Source organism: Daphnia magna, linkage group LG1 (genome assembly GCF_020631705.1).
Source record: "Daphnia magna isolate NIES linkage group LG1, ASM2063170v1.1, whole genome shotgun sequence".
NCBI classification, from domain to species: Eukaryota; Metazoa; Arthropoda; class Branchiopoda; order Diplostraca; family Daphniidae; genus Daphnia; species Daphnia magna.
In genome coordinates, this window is record NC_059182.1 from 16,310,104 (window position 1) to 16,329,519 (window position 19,416).

Consider the following 19,416-nt stretch of genomic DNA (forward strand, 5'->3'; position numbering starts at 1 on the left):
CATTTGCTTTTTTTTCTTTGTCTTATCCATGTCGCGTCTGGTTCTTCTGCTCTGTTGCACTACCCTAAATGGCAGGTTCAAATAACTGACGAAAAGCAAAAAAGAAAAATCTACTCGTTTCGTTAGCTTAGATTTTTCCTTTTTGATTTTGAGGTCAGCAGAGGCCTCGAGCGTTTTGCTGTTTAAAAATTATAATTTTTTAAAAGTAAATTTCACGGGGAAAGGCAGGACGAACAGGGTAACCAAAAACAGTTGCTGTCATGTTTTTTTGTGTGTGGCTAGTGATGACTGTAGTCTCTGGCCCGTTTCGCGATCACGTGTACAGTACGTGATCTCTTGATTCGAAAGTCTTTGTCTTTTAAAGCAATCGCCTGCAGATTTATACCGAAGGGTATTTCAACACTGAAAGTTTATCAATACGTATGCAAACAAGGAAAGAAAATGGGAAATGGTGAAAACCCTTTCGAGCGTAACAAGGGAAGTAGTGAGGTTGAATTGAGACCTTGTTCGGTGGCTAGCCAGGATTTCCTTTTCGACTGTGGAGATTATTTGCTAAAGCGGATCAAGGCTTCCAGCTTCACTGAGAACAAACGTTAGGATGGTACCATATATAAAGCCATGCTCGTCCTGCATATTCGTAGACAGATCTTACCGGTCGATAGTCAAATCAAGACTTGATGCAACCTTAGTTCCTCGTGTACATAACAATTTCATGTTATCCGTAGCCAAATCTCAATCGTATTTAATTTTTCCTCGTCTTCCTTTGGTCTATTCAGTTTTGCCAAACAAGAAAATGGTGCAAGAATCCGGATCCAAATCTCAGTTGAACGTCAACACGGCCGTCTCACGCAAAGACACTGGATACGTGAGTGATCCAGCGGCTGGCAGGTAATTTAACGAAGGCTGTGAAATCAACGAAATCATTTCTTAACAAATGCTTCTTTTGTTGGAAAAAACAAATGCACAGGTCTTACAGCCAGGTTGGCACTAAGCAGCAGTATGGCTCGTCGAGTAGATATTCGTCGAGTCAAAAAATGGACTCGCAAAAGTATGGGGCATGGGGCCCGGTCTATAAGAACAAAGACAATTTTGCCAGCATGCATCTCTTTTAAAATTCCACACTGAAAACGTGCAAACCTCTTGTTTTACTCACATTTGTAATTTAAAGAAACATTGTAGTATTTACAGGACTTCACATAAAACAGAAGTTATGTTTACATCATTTGGGGAATTTTTGAATTTTCTTAACATTCCTTTAAGAAGTTAAATAAACTAAATGAATTGTTTATATAATTGGTACAAATGACTTAATCAGTTACACGGGTAAGCAACCAGATCTTTAGTCGGCTTCCTATTGCCACCGCTGAAATCGAAACTCAGAACCGAAGTATCGAGAGCCGTATACAATTCGGATGAGTCGAAATCTAAACTATATACAGGCGATCGCAATTCAGGTTTAACATAATAAAGCTGAACACACCGGGTTTGTCTCTTATCCCAAATGCGAATTCCTCCATGCGTCGCTGTGCCAGTCAAGATGGTCATGTTATTGTCAGTTGCAATACAATTGATGGCGGAATCGTGAGGGTCTTCCCATACCGAGACATTACTTTGCGTCCTGAATTATTGGAGTGAAGAAAAGGTTAAAACCGCCAATCCATGTGAAAATCATTAAACTGTAACAAACAAAATAACAACAACAAAAAATCATTCACCTCAAATCCCAAAGGCGTAAGGCGGAGTTGAAATCACCAGTTAGCACTTCGTTAGGCGACTCAAAATGCACGTCATAAACACCTTCTCCGACTCGAAAGTGTCTCCGTAGGGGACAAATTAAGGCACCACTAAAGATGGAAAGCCGTTTAGTCGCGGTTAATGACTGCTGTCTTTATAACCAAGCAATGCGAAACCCGAGTGCTTTACGTACGTTGTCAAGTCAAACAGATGAGACGGTGGAACACCGCCATGTCCAGCAGTCCCCGTACACAATAAGGTACCGGATGGGTCGATATCAAGCGACAATATTCTGTCATCTAAATAAATCTCTTCAGCCGTATAAATACTTTTCCAACTATGATGTGAAATTGAGTTGTCAAATCGAAGGACCTAGCGAAACAATAATACATCTGTCGTTTAACAATCGATGAATCGAAAGAAAATATATTCTAGCTACATACCTTGACAAATTTATCTCTTCCTCCAGACACAATCACATTTTTGAATACGTTGACAGAAGCAACGTCGGATGAGTGGCAATTTGTCTTTTTTAATTGCAGTCTCCCTGTGGAAGCCCTCCAAACGAAAATGGATCCATTTCTAAACCGAACGGATTGAAACATTCAAACAGTAAATAACAACAACAGAAATAATTTTACGTATCGCCCGCCACGACCACATCTTCGTCCCCACTTTTGACGGCAAACCGACCCAAATCTCCTCTAGAACTAGAAAGGTTAAGTGTTGGTCTCATTCTCCCCTGTAAAGGTTTACTGCGAAGAAAAGTACATGGTTGGATCCTAGGATATGCCTTTATATGACTTCCTGGATGTGAATTACAGTTTTATTGCAGACTTTAAGATCAGTACATCCTTTTTCTTATGTTAGAAAATGGTGATATAAAACTTCTTCTCATTTACCTGTTCCAACCCAAAGGACATCCGATTTCAGAACCAACCATGGAAGTACATGTCTGAAATTTTTAGATACAGCTTCAGATAATGATATTCTAAGTAGAATTGTGTAAAAAGAATGTAACAGTATCACTTTTCACGAATTGATGCAACTGGTTTAACCAGACAGACCCCTGTTTGCCAGTGGTTGTAAATTCTGAATCTCATTTGTGCAGATAAAGAACTGTGATTCCTGTAATGCAAAAGGGAAAAACCAATGTAAGAGAGTCAACACTAATATGTCTTAGCTTACTTGGATCGAAAAATTGAAGACGACTGGTTAACAAGCAAGAGCTGCCTTGTTACTTGTTCCCAGAGGAAACTATCTGTTCCCAATATGGTATAAAATCGGTGACAGACTTGAGCAATGGAAGGCCAGCAACGCTGCCCACACATTGCAAATATGTGTAACAAAATATCAGTCGGCAAATTGGCCAACGATGGGAGCTGTTCGTCATCATGTGTTGCTAAGGAGCCTGTGCTAAGGGAACTATTACCGTCTACATTGGCATCCAATTTCGACGTGTAACTCATTCTTATTTAACAAATCAACTACTGAGAAGAGTGAAGCATGATCTCATTTCCCTTCAATCCTAATAGTCCAATTCAATAGGCAAAATTGCCAGCTGGCAATTCAAATTGCTAAGTGACGTTGAATAATCGAGCATATGAAATTTAAACTTTTTAGCTCTGCGGAGGACATTGTTTTTCTTTTGTAAAAACAAATGACGATCCAAGTACGTATTAGCCAAGAAGGCCACTAGAGGCGATACTAACTGCCATTATTCGTCTTGTAGAATCCAAATGCGCAGGAGAAATAGACATTAAAAATAAACACGACAATCGCTCTTCGAATCACACCTCCTCTATCCATCAAGGGCATACGTGATATTCATACCAATACAAATTTTAAAAAAACAAACAAGCAAACAGAAAATCTCCCCCGCCCAACACAGAATTTCTAACGCATTGGCGAAAGAACAGTGTCAAATTGTGACGCATTATACCTGTCAGTTATTTAGCATTAGCCTCTTGGTTACACAACACGGACTAACAATTGAATTGGTATCTATATTTTATTGCTTCATTTTTTATTTCTATCGAAGCTCTGATAAGAAAGTGAAATGGCTTTTGTCACAGGAAACGTTGTGATAAAGAAATTTAAATTTCGTTTTTAGGTTTTCAGTTTCCATCTCAACGTACCCGAGTCAACATTGGTTGAGCTGCAGTGCGTCAGAGTGGCGCTTCGATCGTTGAGCAAAACTTTGGCAGCGTTTCATTCGAGACGATCAGTGTCTTCTGCGGAGTCGTAGTTGTTATCAACCCTCCCGTGCTTCATCTACCCCATCGTCAGTTTACCGAATTAACCTTCACGTGTTTCCAAGGGCTAGTCAACATGTTGAACGTCCGGTTCGTCAAAGATGTCGTGTAGAATTTACAGCCGTCAGGTAAGGAAATGAATAGAAATTGGCAAACATTCACGTAGTCAGTACTTCATAGCTCTAGGGTCAAGGTCTTGGTCAGCAGATGATGTGCTCAAGCAAGTTTCAGTTGGCAATCTTCCAAAATTTTTTGAAGGTTAAAGCTAGACGTAGAGCAGGAAATTGAAGTCTTGCTTCATGACTAAGTTTTTCACTGGATCGATATGAGCACATTTTGGAGCCCAAGCAAGGTCGGTCGAGCGGGTGGATTTGATTGTTTACAAAATTTTTGGTAAAAATCGCCGCTAGATGACAGCTCAGGAATTGGGGTCGCCCATTACAATCATAGGCGCCTCGAGCTCAATTGACGATCTCGCGGGATCTCGGCACAATGGCCTTCATTTCACGTTTTCCATTTCGTACGAAACAAAGAGAATCGTCTGTAGGCAAAATTCACTTGGGATGGCAATGAGTGACGATATTTAAGCTGATATTGGCAGTAATAAAATGGAATTAGACGATACGTTATGACGATGGGGGAGTTCGGGGATAAAAGAAACAGCACTATCAGCTCTAGACGAAACAAAAGCTAGGCGGGTGGATCGATGTCGTTGACGTCACAGAAAACCCACCGATTGCCTATCTTTCGATTCCCAACATTGTCGTCAAAGCAATTCGCCATTCACCATCATGTATTTCTCGTCTGTCGATCAGTCTGGAAAACACCGAGTTTTTGCACGTGAAAATCTAATTCATTTCGACAGGTTCGTGCGACAAACGATTCTTTTTATTGCCATTGTACTGAAAAATTATTATTGCATTCAAGAGAAGTCCAATTTCGGTTAAACTAAAAGAAACGTTGATTTCCACTTGTTGTGAAACTGAATGTGGAAATCAATCGTTTGATTATGGGCGCGTTCAATCGCTCAGGCAATGTCGCAATTCTTTGCCATATATTAATGCAATGTTGGGATGGTGTCGATAGCTATCATGACGCCCGCCTGAGAAATATTAAAGCCGTAAAAAAAGAAAAGAATGAAGGGAATCTGACGACGCAGACTCTGCGTAGCTTTCGGTCAGGTCTCCGCCCATCTTAGCGTGAGCAACGCCAGCAACAACTTTGCACGTGCGTGTCTTGAACCCAAAAGCAGTGCCCGTGAGGAGGGAAGGCGGACAACAGGAAAAATAAAATAATGTATCTGTAACAAAAAGAACAGTACGGCTGATCCAGTCGGAGCTTCCAAACGTCATCAAACTGAGCTCGTCCCAATCAAGACATTCGTTGTGTTTGCGTCATTCAAAGAATTCCTTACATGTGTGTGTGTGTGAGTGTGTGTTTCTCCTGTGTGTTTTGCTTCGTCTGTGGTTGAAATCGCAGGTGAAATATATCAATAGTAACACAAGGTAAGTCACCACACGAGGGATTTTGAGTTAGGCAAATTTTTGTTTTCATTCTTATCTTTTATTTGAGGGGGGAGGTGTGGAAAACGAATTTTTCCAAAGTTTTTAAGCTTCAACAGCGATTCCTACGAGTCTGTTTACGTCATCCCTGAAATCCTGTGCGCGAGGCATGAATGAACTGTTCACACGCACGGGAAGTAGCACCTTGTCAAGTATCACATTTTTTCTTTTTTCTCTTCCATTTCTTCGATGTGGAATTGCAACCAAAATGGAGGGACTAAACTTTTGAAAAGTGCAAAAAAAAAAAATTATTATTATAAAAGAAATCGTCGTATTTGCAGTTTGATCAATACTCATGCAAACTTTGGCACAGGCTCGTTGAATCTTTTATCGTTATTAGATTACAAACTAAATGTTGATTGAATCCTACTGAAACTCGCCGGCGCATTGTACAATTAAGTTATAATAATTATATTTTTTTTTGCGTCTGCTTTTCATCTTGGTGGTCCCATACTTTTTGCAGGCGTACAAAACAAATCGTGCGCATGCATTAAAAAGGCCTTAACAGTATTGACCCAGCGGGTTTCTTCTTAGCAATCTCATTGGCATGGCTAATGAGATCTCTATATACGACCTTTACCCTCCAAGTATGCAGATGAGACACTGCGCATTATTTGCATATGGCCCTCTGGCCCCACCTTTTTTTTTTGTGTCACAATGCTGGCATTTTCACGCTAGGCATCTTGCCATAATTTGATAATCTTTTGCCATTTTTAAATATTATATGGAGCTGTAAGAGGAAAGGCTTTTCTTTTCAATCTTTCGTTCGTCTCATTTATTTTTTGAAGACGCATTTCACGGGAAATTGGAGAAATGTATCTATCTGATCAATTTGAAAACCGTTCGGGAGGGTATTTATTACCTTTAAATAATGATCTTATCTGATCTTTTATGCGTCGTCTCTTTGCAGTGGCTGCTGACAAACGGCGTTTCCCCCCCCCCCTCACCTGTCAGGGCTCTCGGCTACTTGCAACGAACGTAAAAACAATGCGAACCATCCGCTTCCAGCCAGAACTTTAATCATGAAAAATTTATTTGCTTAGTTTCTATCTAACTGCGCCTTTTTCGAGCCAACAATCACAAGTTGATGATCTGGCACTTTTTTTTTTTTTGGCAAAAATAACCACGAAAAATTCCCGGAGCTCCTACAAGGCTTACACTAATGTATTTTTAGAAAAGAACAACAACGAACGTTAAAAAAGAAATGCCTGGAAATCCAAATCCGCTTCTGCAGCCAGAACTTTAATCACGAGAAAATTTATTTGCAAAGTTTCTCGAACGTCCCTCTTTAACATAACTTAGTGCGATCTATGAACCCAATTTTTGAATTGTAAAAAACGCAACAGTCACAAGTTGACGACACCCAAAATCGTCTTTAGTGCGGGACTTTTTTTTCAAAACGTTCAAATTTATCGGACAGAAATTTTGACAAACTTGTGTTTTTGAAACAAAATTGGTCCTACATCTTTAAAGCGAGCAATTGCACTCAAATGTACCTTTTTTAAGTGTAGTAATAGTAATACCAACAACAAAACAAAAAAGATTGATAATAAATAAAGAAGCATGCCTGGAAAAGTCAGCAAATGCTGTTGCAAAGTGCTTCTGTGCAACTGGATGTCTGCCAGCAACGCTAATTTCTATAACCAAACAAAAAAATGTAGAGCCTTTGTCCTTCGTTTTGTGCGTGTTGGGTGCAGTCAAGAACCCATTTGCGGGGGGCTAATTAGAGGTCCAAATGCACAGCGACTGTGATTTCGATATTAATAGAGTCAATTGATTTCAAATTGATTCTGAAAAATGGCGTTCGGAAAAAGAAAAAAATCTATCTGTGATTGCAGATTAATTTGATTGCAAAGGGATTGGCTTTAACTCGAACTCCTTTTGTCTTTTTATACTCCATCGGCTCTTTATTATTCGCGTTCGTGAATAATAACGAAACGATGATAACAGTGCGATTACATCACCCAATTTTGAATATGAAAGGCAACATCTATGTACATTTGGATGAAATAGATTGGTCGCCCTCCCTTCAATCGCTCCACATGATTCTCATTGATAGTATGTTAATTTTGTGTGTTTGGCGATGACGTGCGCAGTTTGAGACGAATGCTGCTCCCTCAAATATATAAGTATAGATAAACAGACAAATCAAATAACCTTTTTTTTTTTACCGTAACACTAAAGCGATTTGTGCCAGCCGAACGATAAAAACGAGAGACGGAAGTGACGTTGAGATGTTGATCTTACCAGAGAGTTCAGGCGGCTATAACAGAAGTATTACGAAAAAAAGAAAACAATAAACGCAATAGAGAAAAGGGAAGCATTTCCCAGATTTTATATGTGTGTAAAAAAAAAAATACTTGCAAGGAATCTTATATTGCTGGTTGACACGGGGAATAAGTGATGTATGTCTCGTTAGATAGCGGGAAGAGGTAAAAACGTAGACGCAAAATTGGGCAGACTTTTGCTCCGGATGCGATCCGCTACAACCCGAAGGAATGAGAAGAGAAAACAAGGGGGATCTTTTTACAAGGAAAAACAGCTAAGAGCTATGCGACAAGGACTTCCAACCGCCGTGTTTTCGATCGGTGTGTGGTCGTTATATATACCCTGTCTCCTCGTTGCGTGGATCAATATCAGAACATGGCACAAAAAGGAAAAGGTCCAAAAGTAAAAGAAGAAGAGAGGTGGTGTGTATGTGAACTAACAAACAAAAAAAGACGGACTAGGCCAGCTGACGGTCCAACATGCAAACTCTTGTCTATCAAAGGATATAGGCTAATATTTCGCTGGCGTTCTATCTCCTGTTGTAGATACGTGTTTGACTAAAGATCCGTTCCTGAAAGCCTCTTGTACATCGGTAGTCGTCATTCGTCGTTAATCAAATATAGACTAGTTGGATTGAATGCAGTTAGCATCCGCTTAGCAGCTGGAAGAGTAGCTCTGTCTCTTTGCCCTACGTGTAATCCCTCTTCGCGATTGAACACGGAAAGTAATGTTTAAAATAATTTGCAATAAGCAACTGCGACGTTGATGATAAACGGCCGGCTGAAAAGGAACTGCTTTCATCGAATTGAAGGGAAATGGCGTCCAATCAAGGCTTTGTCGTTGGGCTTGTTGCTATCACGTGAAAACAGGAACCAGCAACGAAAAGACAATGATTGTGTAGGTTATTTTTGGTTTGTTTCGTACTTGGCTTCTTATAATATCTGGGTAATGAAATAAAAGAATCGGTATAACTATGGCCGACACGGTCGAGGTTATATTGCATCACCTTTGGCCCACGTGCCGAGCTTTGAGCTTTTGGTGATTTATCATTTTAAAAAAGAAATGCGCTAGGGTTAAAGAGGTTTAGATAAATACGTCAGAGAATGACGTGCCTGGTATGCAGGCAACAACAAAAAATTGTATTTCTGTATTAACGATTGGAATTTTTAAATGATGGATAATTGTAACATCGTCAATGGTCAATTGCCGGCTTGTTTACACTTTTGATGAAAACTGACGGTTGGGTTTCTCGGCATAATTTAAACGATAGGATCACGGCCAAAACGGCGTTACGTGACTTTTTTCACGTGCACCACGTCGAACGTTTTCAACCAAAAAGTGTGGGGGGAGTGGTAGAGAAATTGAAAAAATAAAATAAATAATTGCAATCAAATGCAATAGCAGTGAAAGACCTGGAAAGTGCAGGTGGCGATGAAACCAGCCATGCAATTCGGCCGCAACATGACATCAGCCATTCGACGTCATTGAACGAAGGTGGCCTCGCCCGTATATATATTCTGTATTTATATAAGCGTGTACCGGACGTCCCGTTCTACTCAAGTAAACATTTTTATTTAAAAAAAATAATAATAATTTTTTGCGGAACTGACTATCCTTTTTAGCTATTTTTTTTTTTTTTTGTATCCCCCTTTTAAATTCTTGTCGTTCATTGACTTCAAACATCCGGAAAAATTTCTGGATGGTTTTACAATCAGCCGAGCGGAAGCGTCTATCGTCCTTTTCTCTCCGCCCCTCTTCTCCCGTTTGTGGGAGCGGCGATACGATAATACCGAGAGTTCTCTGCGTGCAGTGTGTGTGTGTCTGCGTTTATACGTATATCAGCTGCTCAATTGGCTCGTACGCAGTCCAGTCGTTCCCTCGGGTCCAACCTTCAAAATACTCGTTCCTTTTCTTCCTTGTTTCTCTTTTTTTTTTCTTCTCTCTTTCATTTTTACGCCGGTGCATTCTTTTCTTAGTGTCTTTAATATTTAAAATCCGTGAATCCCGAAAAAGAAAAAGAAAAAAAAAGAAATTTATTATTTGCCATTCAATTGTTCGAGTGGCCCGATACTCGTCCGTTGTGGATGAATCCTTCCGGTAATCGTCGTAGTGTCGCAAGAAAAGTTTGCGGGAGAACTAACCCGGTGATCAACAGGTGGTACTCGGTGTGCACGAAGAATAGTTTGTTTTACGTGGCTAGTTGTTACAATTGGCTGCTGGTCAAATGGCCTCAGCTGACGCGTCCGAATCCAAGACCCATCTGGGCAAACGCGGGGTAAGGATCGAACGATGTCGATCTGATTTTCAAGTTCAGAAACACATCGTTGGACGTTATGCAAATATGTTTTGCACAATAGATTTTGTTTTTCGTTTAAAAAAAAAAACTTCTTCCACTCGTTTATTTTGAAATTTTGTGTTTGAAATTTTGTGTAAATTGTGCCTGTCGTTGTGTGGTTTGCTGCATCCCCGCTCTTTTCGCTCCCGCACGGTTCCTCCCGAACACAATCCTTGCATCGGCTGATCGTCCATCCAACTGTTTGCAATTACGTCTAATTAAAAAAACAAAAAACAAAAAAAGTATGCGAACAACAATAAAAAAAAAGTAATGAAATAGACGCTTCCCTGAAAATAGTCCCGACAAATTTAGACCACACGAACAAAAGGTATTGCATTCTTTGGTATTTTTATTTAATCTATCGAATGTCTTCGCTCTCTCAATGGCCACGTTTTTTTTCCCCTTTCTTTTATTCGGCCGCCATCGACCTTCGCTTTTTCTTTCCCTCCACACGTAATATCACGATCGTGACTAGTAGATTTATTCTATAGCGAATGTCGTCGTCGCTCTTTAACGATTGAAAAAAAAAAAAGAAAAGCTATTAGAGCAGTATTTGTGTGTGTGTGTATCGTCGTCAAATCCTTTACTGATCTTTCCTCGTCTTTTCCCTTTTTTTTTTTTATCCGGCTCTCTTATGGTCCGACGCGTTTCCTCCTCATTCGGACCAAAACTCTTGATCACTTCATATATAAAAGCCTTTCAATTTTTTTTTTTACGGTGGGAAGGCATTGTGTTGAGACATTTTCCTGTTCTTTCCATCGCAGTCATTTTAAAAAGAGGCTTAAGAAAGTCTATAAAAGAAAAAGTGTATTGTATAGGGATTTTTTTGTCTTCATTTTTTCGCTTGAAGAAACCCTTTCTTTTTCTTTCTTTTTGTTGGTTAACTCATTTCCGGCCGATAACGTTTAACTCTAGCTCAATGTTAAATAACAAATCATTCTTGAAGAACGCCATTGTTTTGGTTTCTTTTGGTTTTTGTTTTGTTGTTGCTAACTTTTGATATTTGATGCTGCGATGGCGACGCATTCCAAAAGCGTCTTCCCGTTTCAAAACAAATCTGCGTAGTTCCCTGTCTCTTTATTCAACAACGCACGACCTCATGTTTCATCGTCGTAAGGTCATGTCGGTGCGCCATACATCTTTCTTTTTTTTTCATTTTTTAAAATCACACATGTCTTCTTTTGTTGAAAGGGGGGGGGGGGCATTAAAAGAATGACTATCGATTTCTCATGAATAATTCAAATTTGTTTTCTTGAATTTTTGAATTACAGGACTTTGAGCGGGTGCCGGATATCGGGGAAAAGTGCGCGGAAATCGCAGAGCGGTGATGGACTGGCGAGCACACGTCGGCATCACAATCAAAAATCAAAATCGGTACAACAATGATGGATAATGAGCTATCGAATCAGGAATTGGTGAAATGTGTGGTGGTCGGCGATACGGCCGTCGGCAAAACGCGGCTCATCTGCGCCCGGGCTTGCAATAAAAAGGTTTCTCTTTCGCAGCTTCTCAACACGCACGTTCCGACCGTGTGGGCCATCGATCAGTACCGCATCTACAAAGAGGTGAGCGTACCATATGAAAACATCTTTAATGTTCCCGACGGCCCTTTGACAGTTGATTGTTCCACAAATCTCTCTCTGTTTGTGTTAATGCTTCATCATCGTTGTAATATTTTAGTGTTATTTGGTGTTGTTTAAACTCGTGATTTATGTGGGTTGATCGTTCTTTATCTCGTTGAATATTAACATTGCAGTATCGTGTTTGAAAGGTGAATCATCAAACAAAAATCACGTGATCCGACATCGCATTCATTCGATGCGCCCTCGTTGGGAGCAGTTTGACTTGCGTGATCTTGTTACCTAGAAAACTGATTGTCATACCATTTCAAACGCCATGCCCGTAGAACTAGAAACTCGAATGTCTCCACCCTAATTAGTTGTTTGAGTTCGTTTGACTTTCTCTTTTTTTTTTCTGTGCTTGCCGTCTGCTTTTAACGATATAAAATTACCCATCATCAGCTCATTTTTTTTTTTGTGTGTGTGTATGGCCCGGGTCATCGGCCACCAGCCCCTCAATTTCATATGCTGATTAGCCCGATATTTGCCCCCATTGAATTCTTATCACGACCTGTACATGTCGTCAATAATTCCGCTCGATTCGCCTCGTTACACGCGAATGCCTTAGACTAATGTTTGTGTGTTGTCAACGAACATTCTTTTTGCTCGTCGTTCTTCCTTGTTTGTTTTCTCTTTTTCTTCCTTTATTTTTATTCAATCATCTTATCTTTTTTTTTTTTCTATTTGCGAACGTCAGACGAATCGTTTCCGCACTTTTAAACAAGGCTCCTCTTTTTTATTCGAATTTTGGGGTTGTGTTATCGGCTACCAATTTTGGACGGGCGGATAGAATGTCCTCGGAATTTTAAGGGACAGATGGGCGGAAGAAAACGCAGGAATTTATAGACGAACGTTTTCAAGTGTTTGAGAAGAATTTCAAGGGCGCGTATGCAAACTGACTGCACCTCTGAAAGCTATTTCTTTCTCTTTTTTTTTTTTCTTATTCTGTTCCCAAGGTTCCAGGATGCTGGATTGACTGGTTTTGGGAGCCTTATAGTGTTTTGTTCGTAACCAGTGGGCTAGAACAGTCGATCTCTCGTTAAAATTTTGTTTTCTATTGCTTTTCTTTCGAGGCCATGGGGTTGTCGCTCTTTTTCAGTTCCACGACTTGGCGCGCGTGATTTCTAGAGAAAAAAAAGGAAATGATTATTTTATGTGATTCTACCGAGATATTTCCTTATTTTACCCGCGACAAGGACATCGACTAACTGTTTACAGCCCACCCCACCTGGGGTCTTATTTAATCTTGATTACATTCTTCTTTTCGTCGTGCATTCCTCACAGGTTTTGGAACGCTCTTGGGAGGTTGTAGACGGCGTGAATGTCTCGCTGCGACTGTGGGACACATTTGGCGACCATGAAAAGGACCGTCGTTTCGCCTATGGAAGGTAAATGAAACATCCTGCACGTGTATAATTAACTACTTGTTTCAACCTTTCTACAGACATTAGGGCTCTAGTTTCATTTGAGTTTTTAGTGCATTTGGTTTTAATATCCGCGCCGCCATGGCTTTTCCCTACAAGGCGTTGCGTCACGCGCACCATATGCGGCAAAGTATTTTGCTGATATCCTTCGATTAGCGACCTTGATGTGTACGTTACCATACATAGTATTCATTAATTTTTCATATCGTGCGCCTTTTTTTTTCTTCTTTGTCTATGATTTGCCAAAACGGATTGATGATGTGATGACGTATTTTTATTATCGCTACTTGTAATCACGGGATCAGCGATAACTTTGCGGTTAGTCATCCATCTCTGTCTCAAAACATTTTTGCGAAGAAAGAAGAAAAAAATTGAAACGACAATGAAATTGATCTTGTGCACGCAATTTGATGTATGTATGCCGATGGCAGTTCTCGCGTGAGGCCCTTTTTTTGTTTGTTCCCTTTTTAAAGAACGGGCACGAGTCAAGTAGATCTTGACTTTGTAGACGCCTCCCTTTCTATTTGCAGCGGTGACGTGGTGAAGTCGATCAAGAAGCACTTCTTAAATGCACGAGTCCGCCAGTATTGATCCATTCTCTCCTTACGGCTGCCGGTTCTGTCCCCAAAGGGCGGAAAAACTTGGCCAAATTTCAGTTCCAAAAGCGACTACTTTTACATTGCCAAAAAAAAAAAACGTATGGGCTGTGCATAGAAGACCAGCTCTATGGAAATCAGCTGTAATCTTAGCAGATAATAACTTGCATCAATTTGAGTGGTATTTGATGCTGTCTGGAATCCGACCGTTCCAACAACAACAACAAAATTAGTAAATGCCACGATCTTCGATTGCTTTCAATAAGGCGGAATAAATTTGATCCTATTGTTTATATTCGACGCTGTTGCCATCGTTGCGTTCAGCAAACAGAGCTAATTTGATTTGTGTCAATCTTTATAAACGCTCGAGGCAGCAGCCTGTTATTTATTGCTATTTTTGTCTCTCTGGATGTCTTGCTCGAGAGGAGGCAAAAAAAAAAAAAATGTGAGAGAGTTTGCGGCTTCCGGTCTTGTTGTAGACCAAAAGCCACAAACAAAAGGCTTTCGGCACGTTCAGATGGTGAAGGAACTAGCTTTTCACGATGCGACAAAAAACGAACCGGATGTAGAAGATTGCCGTCAAAAGATTTCGTGGTTTCTCCATGAAACCTGATGGCGTACTAACTAATTTATTTATTTATTTTTTTATCTCCAATCATTTTTGTCTGGTTTTTATCTTGGCTTCCAGATCGGACGTGGTATTACTCTGCTTCTCGATCGGCAACCCGAAATCGTTGCGCAATTGCAAGGCCATGTGGCTTCCGGAGATCCGCCGCTTTTGTCCCAACACGCCCGTCTTGCTCGTCGGATGCAAGAACGATCTTCGCTTCATGTACTGCGACGAGACTTATTTGTCCTACTTCAAGGATCGCAATCCGTTTATGCGGTAAGACCAGCCATAATAGCAACATCATCCTTGCATGCGATGCGCTCTACCTTGGACACATCCCGTATTCATATGCCTCACAGTGGGAAATAACGCTAAAAGATGGCGGACACAATAATAAAAATCAAAGTGAAATTGTTTAGTAACAACGAGCGGTAAAGATAATGGCACACGATACCGCAGTGGATATGTGCCAAGAACAAATGATAAGAGCGAGAAAAAAAAGAAAGAAAAACTACTTTTGATGAATCCGTATGGATTGGCTGGATGACGTCGGGTAGAGAATTGATTCGAAATCGCCTTGGCGATTGTCCAAATGGTTGTCCTTCTTTCATTATTTGATTTTTTGTTTTTGCCCCCTCGTTTTCGTTTTTTCTTTGTTTCTTTGCCATTTCACTGTTAAACGCATTCCGGTCGTCATGGTGACCAAATGGCTACGTGACTTGCCGGATTACATCGGTCTTTGTTTCATTTCTTTTCCTTTATGTGCCGGGCCGATGGATATCGTGGACGTTGCTTCATTGAAGTAGGCCGACCAAAGAATGCGACCTCGTCATGCCGGACCAAGCGAGAGCCATCGCATCCGACCTCGGCCTTCCTTACTACGAAACCAGGTAAGTGACATCATCTTGCATTTCACTACGAAAATTGTCATCATTTATCTAACCCCCTCCCCTTTAAATCTCGATTACGTTCAGTGTGTTGACCTATTATGGGGTGAACTCTGTTTTCGAGAACGCCATCCGGGCCGCTTTGGTCTCTAGACGACAACAGAGGTTTTGGCTGGCCGGTTTCAAACGCGTCCAGCGACCGTTACTCCAAGTAAAAACTGAACAAAATGACTTTACATTTACTTTATGATCGATCGAAAAGCCAATTGTTAATTCTGATTTTATTCCACCCAAAGGCTCCGTTTTGCCCGCCTAAACCGTTGCTACCCTGATATATACGTCTCGGCCAGCACTTATTTTGAAAATTTTCAAACACTCTATGCTCGCCAGGTAAAACACACACAACAACAACAACAAAAACACGAGAAAAGTTGTTGTTGTTTTATTGATTTCCATGTCCGCCTCTAGATTGTAAATGATGTATTTTTTTTTTACGGGCACGCCCACCTCCTTCCTAAATTTGTATTATGGTTTTGTTATTGTCGTTTAAAAAGGCGTACACCGATGTGATATTCATCACGGGAAGCGTAGGCTTTTCGGCGCATCGATTCTACATCGCAGCAGCGGCTCCTTCCCTGGCGCGGCTAATCGCCACAGCGACGGCCAATAGTGATATTAATTGCTCGGATATTGGCACAAGATCCTCCAGCGATTGCAGCATGGTATGCATGGATTGCACGAAATGTGTTTCTTATTTATTAGCGGCCGTCAATTTTTCACCTTGTCATCCCGAATAGGTCAGCAGCGTGGGCGACACCTCAGCGTCGGGCGGTAGCAGTTACCACAGCGAAGAGACTGAATGTCTGCTGGACGTCGATAGGACTCATTATTTGCGTCTATCGAATCGCATCAAGGAAAAATTAAAGCGTCGCTGCAGTTTTCAGGTTTGTTTTCCCTTTCAAAATGAATTCCATTTTTCAATTGATTGACATTTAAGAAAGAAAAACAAAAAAATTGTTTTTAGTTGTCGTCCACTTCTTCCGCGTATGCCAACGAGCTCCGCTGCCCGCAGTTTAGCCGTGAAATTTACCATCCGGCTGTCCAGTCGATCAGCGTGGAACAATGCCAGGGAATGGACCATAGAGGTCGGCCGTGCGTGTCAACGCAGACGGTAGTGACGCTGACCAAAATCGTTACACCTAATGCCATGCGTCAATGCTTGTGTTTCATCTACACGGGCCAGATTGACACTCGTCTCTGTCCACTCCAGGTGAGGTCATTACAGACATTTCAACTCTTTTCTTCGTAAATCATGAAAACAAAACGACAAAAAACCTGAAAATGTAAATGCCACAAACTCGTTGCTCGTTTCTTATTCGTGATCCTTTATGCCATACATTTTATTTTTTGAAATGCTTCAGTCGCTTCCGATGTCTTTGCTGCTGGTAAGAGCTATCGTTGTCATATCTTTCTCGATTGGACATTTTGGCATGGAGTCAACTGTTGGGCCCGTTTATGTTTAATCATTTTTTGTTTTTCTTTCTTTCTTTCTTTGAATTCACAATTTAGGAAATCCGACAAGCAGCAGAATTCCTCGACCTTCCCGAGCTGTTGGCTTTTATTCACAATGTTCATATACACGAAGAGTTCCTCAATAACGATGTACGCCAGCAATATAGACAGGTTATCTTCTTCTCTGCCTCGTCGATGTGTGTCTCTTTAACCAAATTCAGTTATTGGGTGGCACTGCCAAGCAATTTTTCTTCAGACGCGGAGTTGAATTGGAACGAAGCTCATAAATGACAGCCGTTTTTGATCCATTTCGTTTGCAGATCATTCGATCCCGGTTACTGGAACTCAGTTTGAATCAAGGCCTTTACGCCGACGTGCACTTTCTGCTTGATAATGGAACTTGTCCTGCCCATCGACCGCTTCTAATGGCTCGTTGTGACGTCATGGACGCCATGTTTGCCGGCGATTTCCGTGAGAGTTCAGCCAAAGTGGCAAGTTCTTTTCTACAGGATTTTCAACATTCAACTACTTTTTTTTTTTTTTTTATTTATTCAAAATTATATAAATATATATACGTATTTATTTTTCTTATCCATAGGTTCAAATGCCGGGCGTGAGTGAGACCACTTTCCGCCAATTGTTGCATTATATCTACACGGACAGGATCCCGCCATTGCAGGCTATTTCCTGTGTCCCATTAGTCGAGTTGGCTAATCGGTTGTGTCTGTCCCGTTTGGTTCAATTGGTCGAAAGTTACATGGTAACTGAAATGCAGAGAATCATTGACGCTGGCGGCGAAGTTGCCATGGAGTGCCTCATGCTCCTCGAGCCTTGCCAGGTAATGTTTTGCATTTTGAATATTTAATCGTATGATTTTACGTATGAAAGGCTTTGTTTGTTTTTCAAAATTAGATTCACAATGCTGACCAGCTGGCAGATTGGTGCCTGACTTACTTGTCGACCAACTACAATATGATGTGTAGGAAAGCACCGAAAATTTTGAAGGCCCTGCATTCGGAGAACCAGGCACATCTTGCCCATCATCGCTGGCCTCCTGTCTGGTACCTGAAGGAACGCGATTTTTACGACAAGTATATTGCCGAACGCAAAAAAGAAGAAGGCCTAAGCAAACCTTTGAAACGCAGCCGAAACAATTCGGGTTGCCTCTGTTTTGTTGGCAAGACGAGACGGAGTGACGACAGCAGCTACCACGCAGTTTAGTTTCATCCATCATCCGTTAAAAAAAAAAGGTTTGCATGGTAAACAAAACATAAAATGTAGTTTTTTTTTTAAATGATACCCTAGCTTGTAATAACTTAAACAACGGTTTCCATAAATATCTCAAATATTTTCGGCTAGTAGCGAAGTTGACAATAGATCTGTAAAATAGGGGGCGTGCATGGCTTAGTTTCACGCTGTAGCGTGACGTGGTTTATCGCTAAGCCATTTGGTACTTCATTTGCCGATTGTGTGCGGCATGTGTACAGTATGTTTGCGTGTTTTGATCGGTGTCGTGCACACCCCCTCCTTTCCCTCCACCGGACTGACGTCGTGTCCCGACTCTCCTTTGGGTGCCCAAATGAAAAAATATCTCATTTAGGAAAATTACAATAGGATGCGAATTTGGGAAAGAGGGGATTTCACCAACGTCTATTTAATTCATAGAAAAGCTTGTCGCTTTGAAAGAGATTGAGGTTGTTTGTATTAAAAGTGAGAGATTTCTCGGTATCTGCTTTTTGGCAACCAGTTCAAATCCTTCCTTCGATCGCAAACCGCGTAGCTTCGCGGTTTCTTATTTTGCAATCAATATTTGATATACAAGTATATATATTATGTATATATATCTATATCTGCAGATTTGCGCGCGCATTCTGTTGTAAAACGAACCAAAAACTCCCCCCCCAATAAAACAGAATAGCGAAACACAAGAAAAGAAAAGGGAGAAAAAAAAAATCAATGCTGATGTTTTGTTTTTTTAATCGAGCTAATTGAACAGCTTTATCGCATTACATGATCTAGTAAATATAATCCTCCACTTGGGCTCTTCCTATCTCAGTACTTCATTCCCAGTTATACTTGCCCGAGCGCTTCTTTTCGCTGGATAAAATGTTTAACTTGGACTTCAGCAATTTTTTGTTTCTTTTTAACATTAAAGACAACGAGTGGAAATACCCTATGATGAAGTAGATCATGTTTACAATGTATGCGCATCCAACCAAAACGTTAAACATGGATGAAAACAAAAGACTGCCAATATTACGTACTACAGCGACCAAATGTTATTGATGAAAACTATTAGGATACGGCTAACTTTAGTTCATTTTTGTTTCGTTTTTTTGTTTCGATTTTTCCTTTATGGTCTTCATAGCCGCGTTCGAATTCGAGTCCTTGAAAAATTGTCTGTTTCTTTCAAGAGAAAAAGATTTTTGCAAATTGCATGTTTTGATTATTATGATTATGCTTTTTAACCAAGCAAAAGATTATCGTTCAAATTCGTGGTTTAGTGCGCGTTTTAGTTGTGATGGCTGTCTGTTGTAATAATGTCGATCTACTTGAACTAGATGGTATAAGTGCTGATTTTGTCAAATACAGTGCTGATCAATCTTCCCTTAGC

General features: G+C 40.6%; 3 protein-coding genes across 3 annotated transcripts; 2 read left to right on the plus strand and 1 right to left on the minus strand.

Moving 5' to 3' along the window:
- Positions 1-84: 84 nt before the first annotated feature.
- Positions 85-1,288, plus strand: LOC116928230. Its single transcript, XM_045178337.1, has 3 exons — positions 85-697; positions 777-888; positions 968-1,288. The coding sequence occupies exons 2-3, from the start codon at positions 794-796 to the stop codon at positions 1,110-1,112; spliced, it is 240 nt and encodes a 79-aa protein (XP_045034272.1). The 5' UTR covers positions 85-697; positions 777-793; the 3' UTR covers positions 1,113-1,288.
- LOC116928214 (F-box/WD repeat-containing protein 4) lies at positions 1,141-3,406 on the minus strand. The gene is made up of 8 exons (XM_032935284.2): positions 2,923-3,406; positions 2,764-2,862; positions 2,637-2,689; positions 2,376-2,541; positions 2,178-2,316; positions 1,928-2,106; positions 1,716-1,844; positions 1,141-1,618 (listed from the first exon to the last, which is right to left on the minus strand). The coding sequence occupies exons 1-8, from the start codon at positions 3,201-3,203 to the stop codon at positions 1,312-1,314; spliced, it is 1,353 nt and encodes a 450-aa protein (XP_032791175.2). The 5' UTR covers positions 3,204-3,406; the 3' UTR covers positions 1,141-1,311.
- Positions 3,407-3,595: 189 nt separating this feature from the next.
- Positions 3,596-19,406, plus strand: LOC116928115 (rho-related BTB domain-containing protein 1). Its single transcript, XM_045178286.1, is given in 17 exon segments — positions 3,596-3,734; positions 3,848-4,117; positions 11,426-11,719; positions 13,058-13,161; positions 14,482-14,679; positions 15,210-15,293; positions 15,378-15,501; positions 15,587-15,613; positions 15,615-15,680; positions 15,845-16,012; positions 16,088-16,234; positions 16,315-16,560; positions 16,712-16,735; positions 16,860-16,952; positions 17,123-17,293; positions 17,401-17,640; positions 17,715-19,406. Coding segments are annotated over 15 exon segments (2,184 nt in total). The 5' UTR covers positions 3,596-3,734; positions 3,848-4,117; positions 11,426-11,536; the 3' UTR covers positions 18,024-19,406.
- The last annotated feature ends 10 nt before the right edge of the window (positions 19,407-19,416 follow it).

What these genes read in the sequence shown, in the direction of transcription:
- LOC116928230 (XM_045178337.1), top strand. Translation starts at nt 794, where the DNA reads ATGGTGCAAGAATCCGGATCCAAATCTCAGTTGAACGTCAACACGGCC. An exon ending in AGTGATCCAGCGGCTGGCAG is followed by an intron (nt 889 to 967) that starts GTAATTTAACGA and finishes ACAAATGCACAG; the next exon opens with GTCTTACAGCCAGGTTGGCA.
- LOC116928214 (XM_032935284.2), bottom strand. Translation starts at nt 3,203, where the DNA reads ATGAGTTACACGTCGAAATTGGATGCCAATGTAGACGGTAATAGTTCC. An exon ending in GTTGCATCAATTCGTGAAAA is followed by an intron (nt 2,690 to 2,763) that starts GTGATACTGTTA and finishes TAAAAATTTCAG; the next exon opens with ACATGTACTTCCATGGTTGG. An exon ending in CATCTGTTTGACTTGACAAC is followed by an intron (nt 1,845 to 1,927) that starts GTACGTAAAGCA and finishes TTCCATCTTTAG; the next exon opens with TGGTGCCTTAATTTGTCCCC.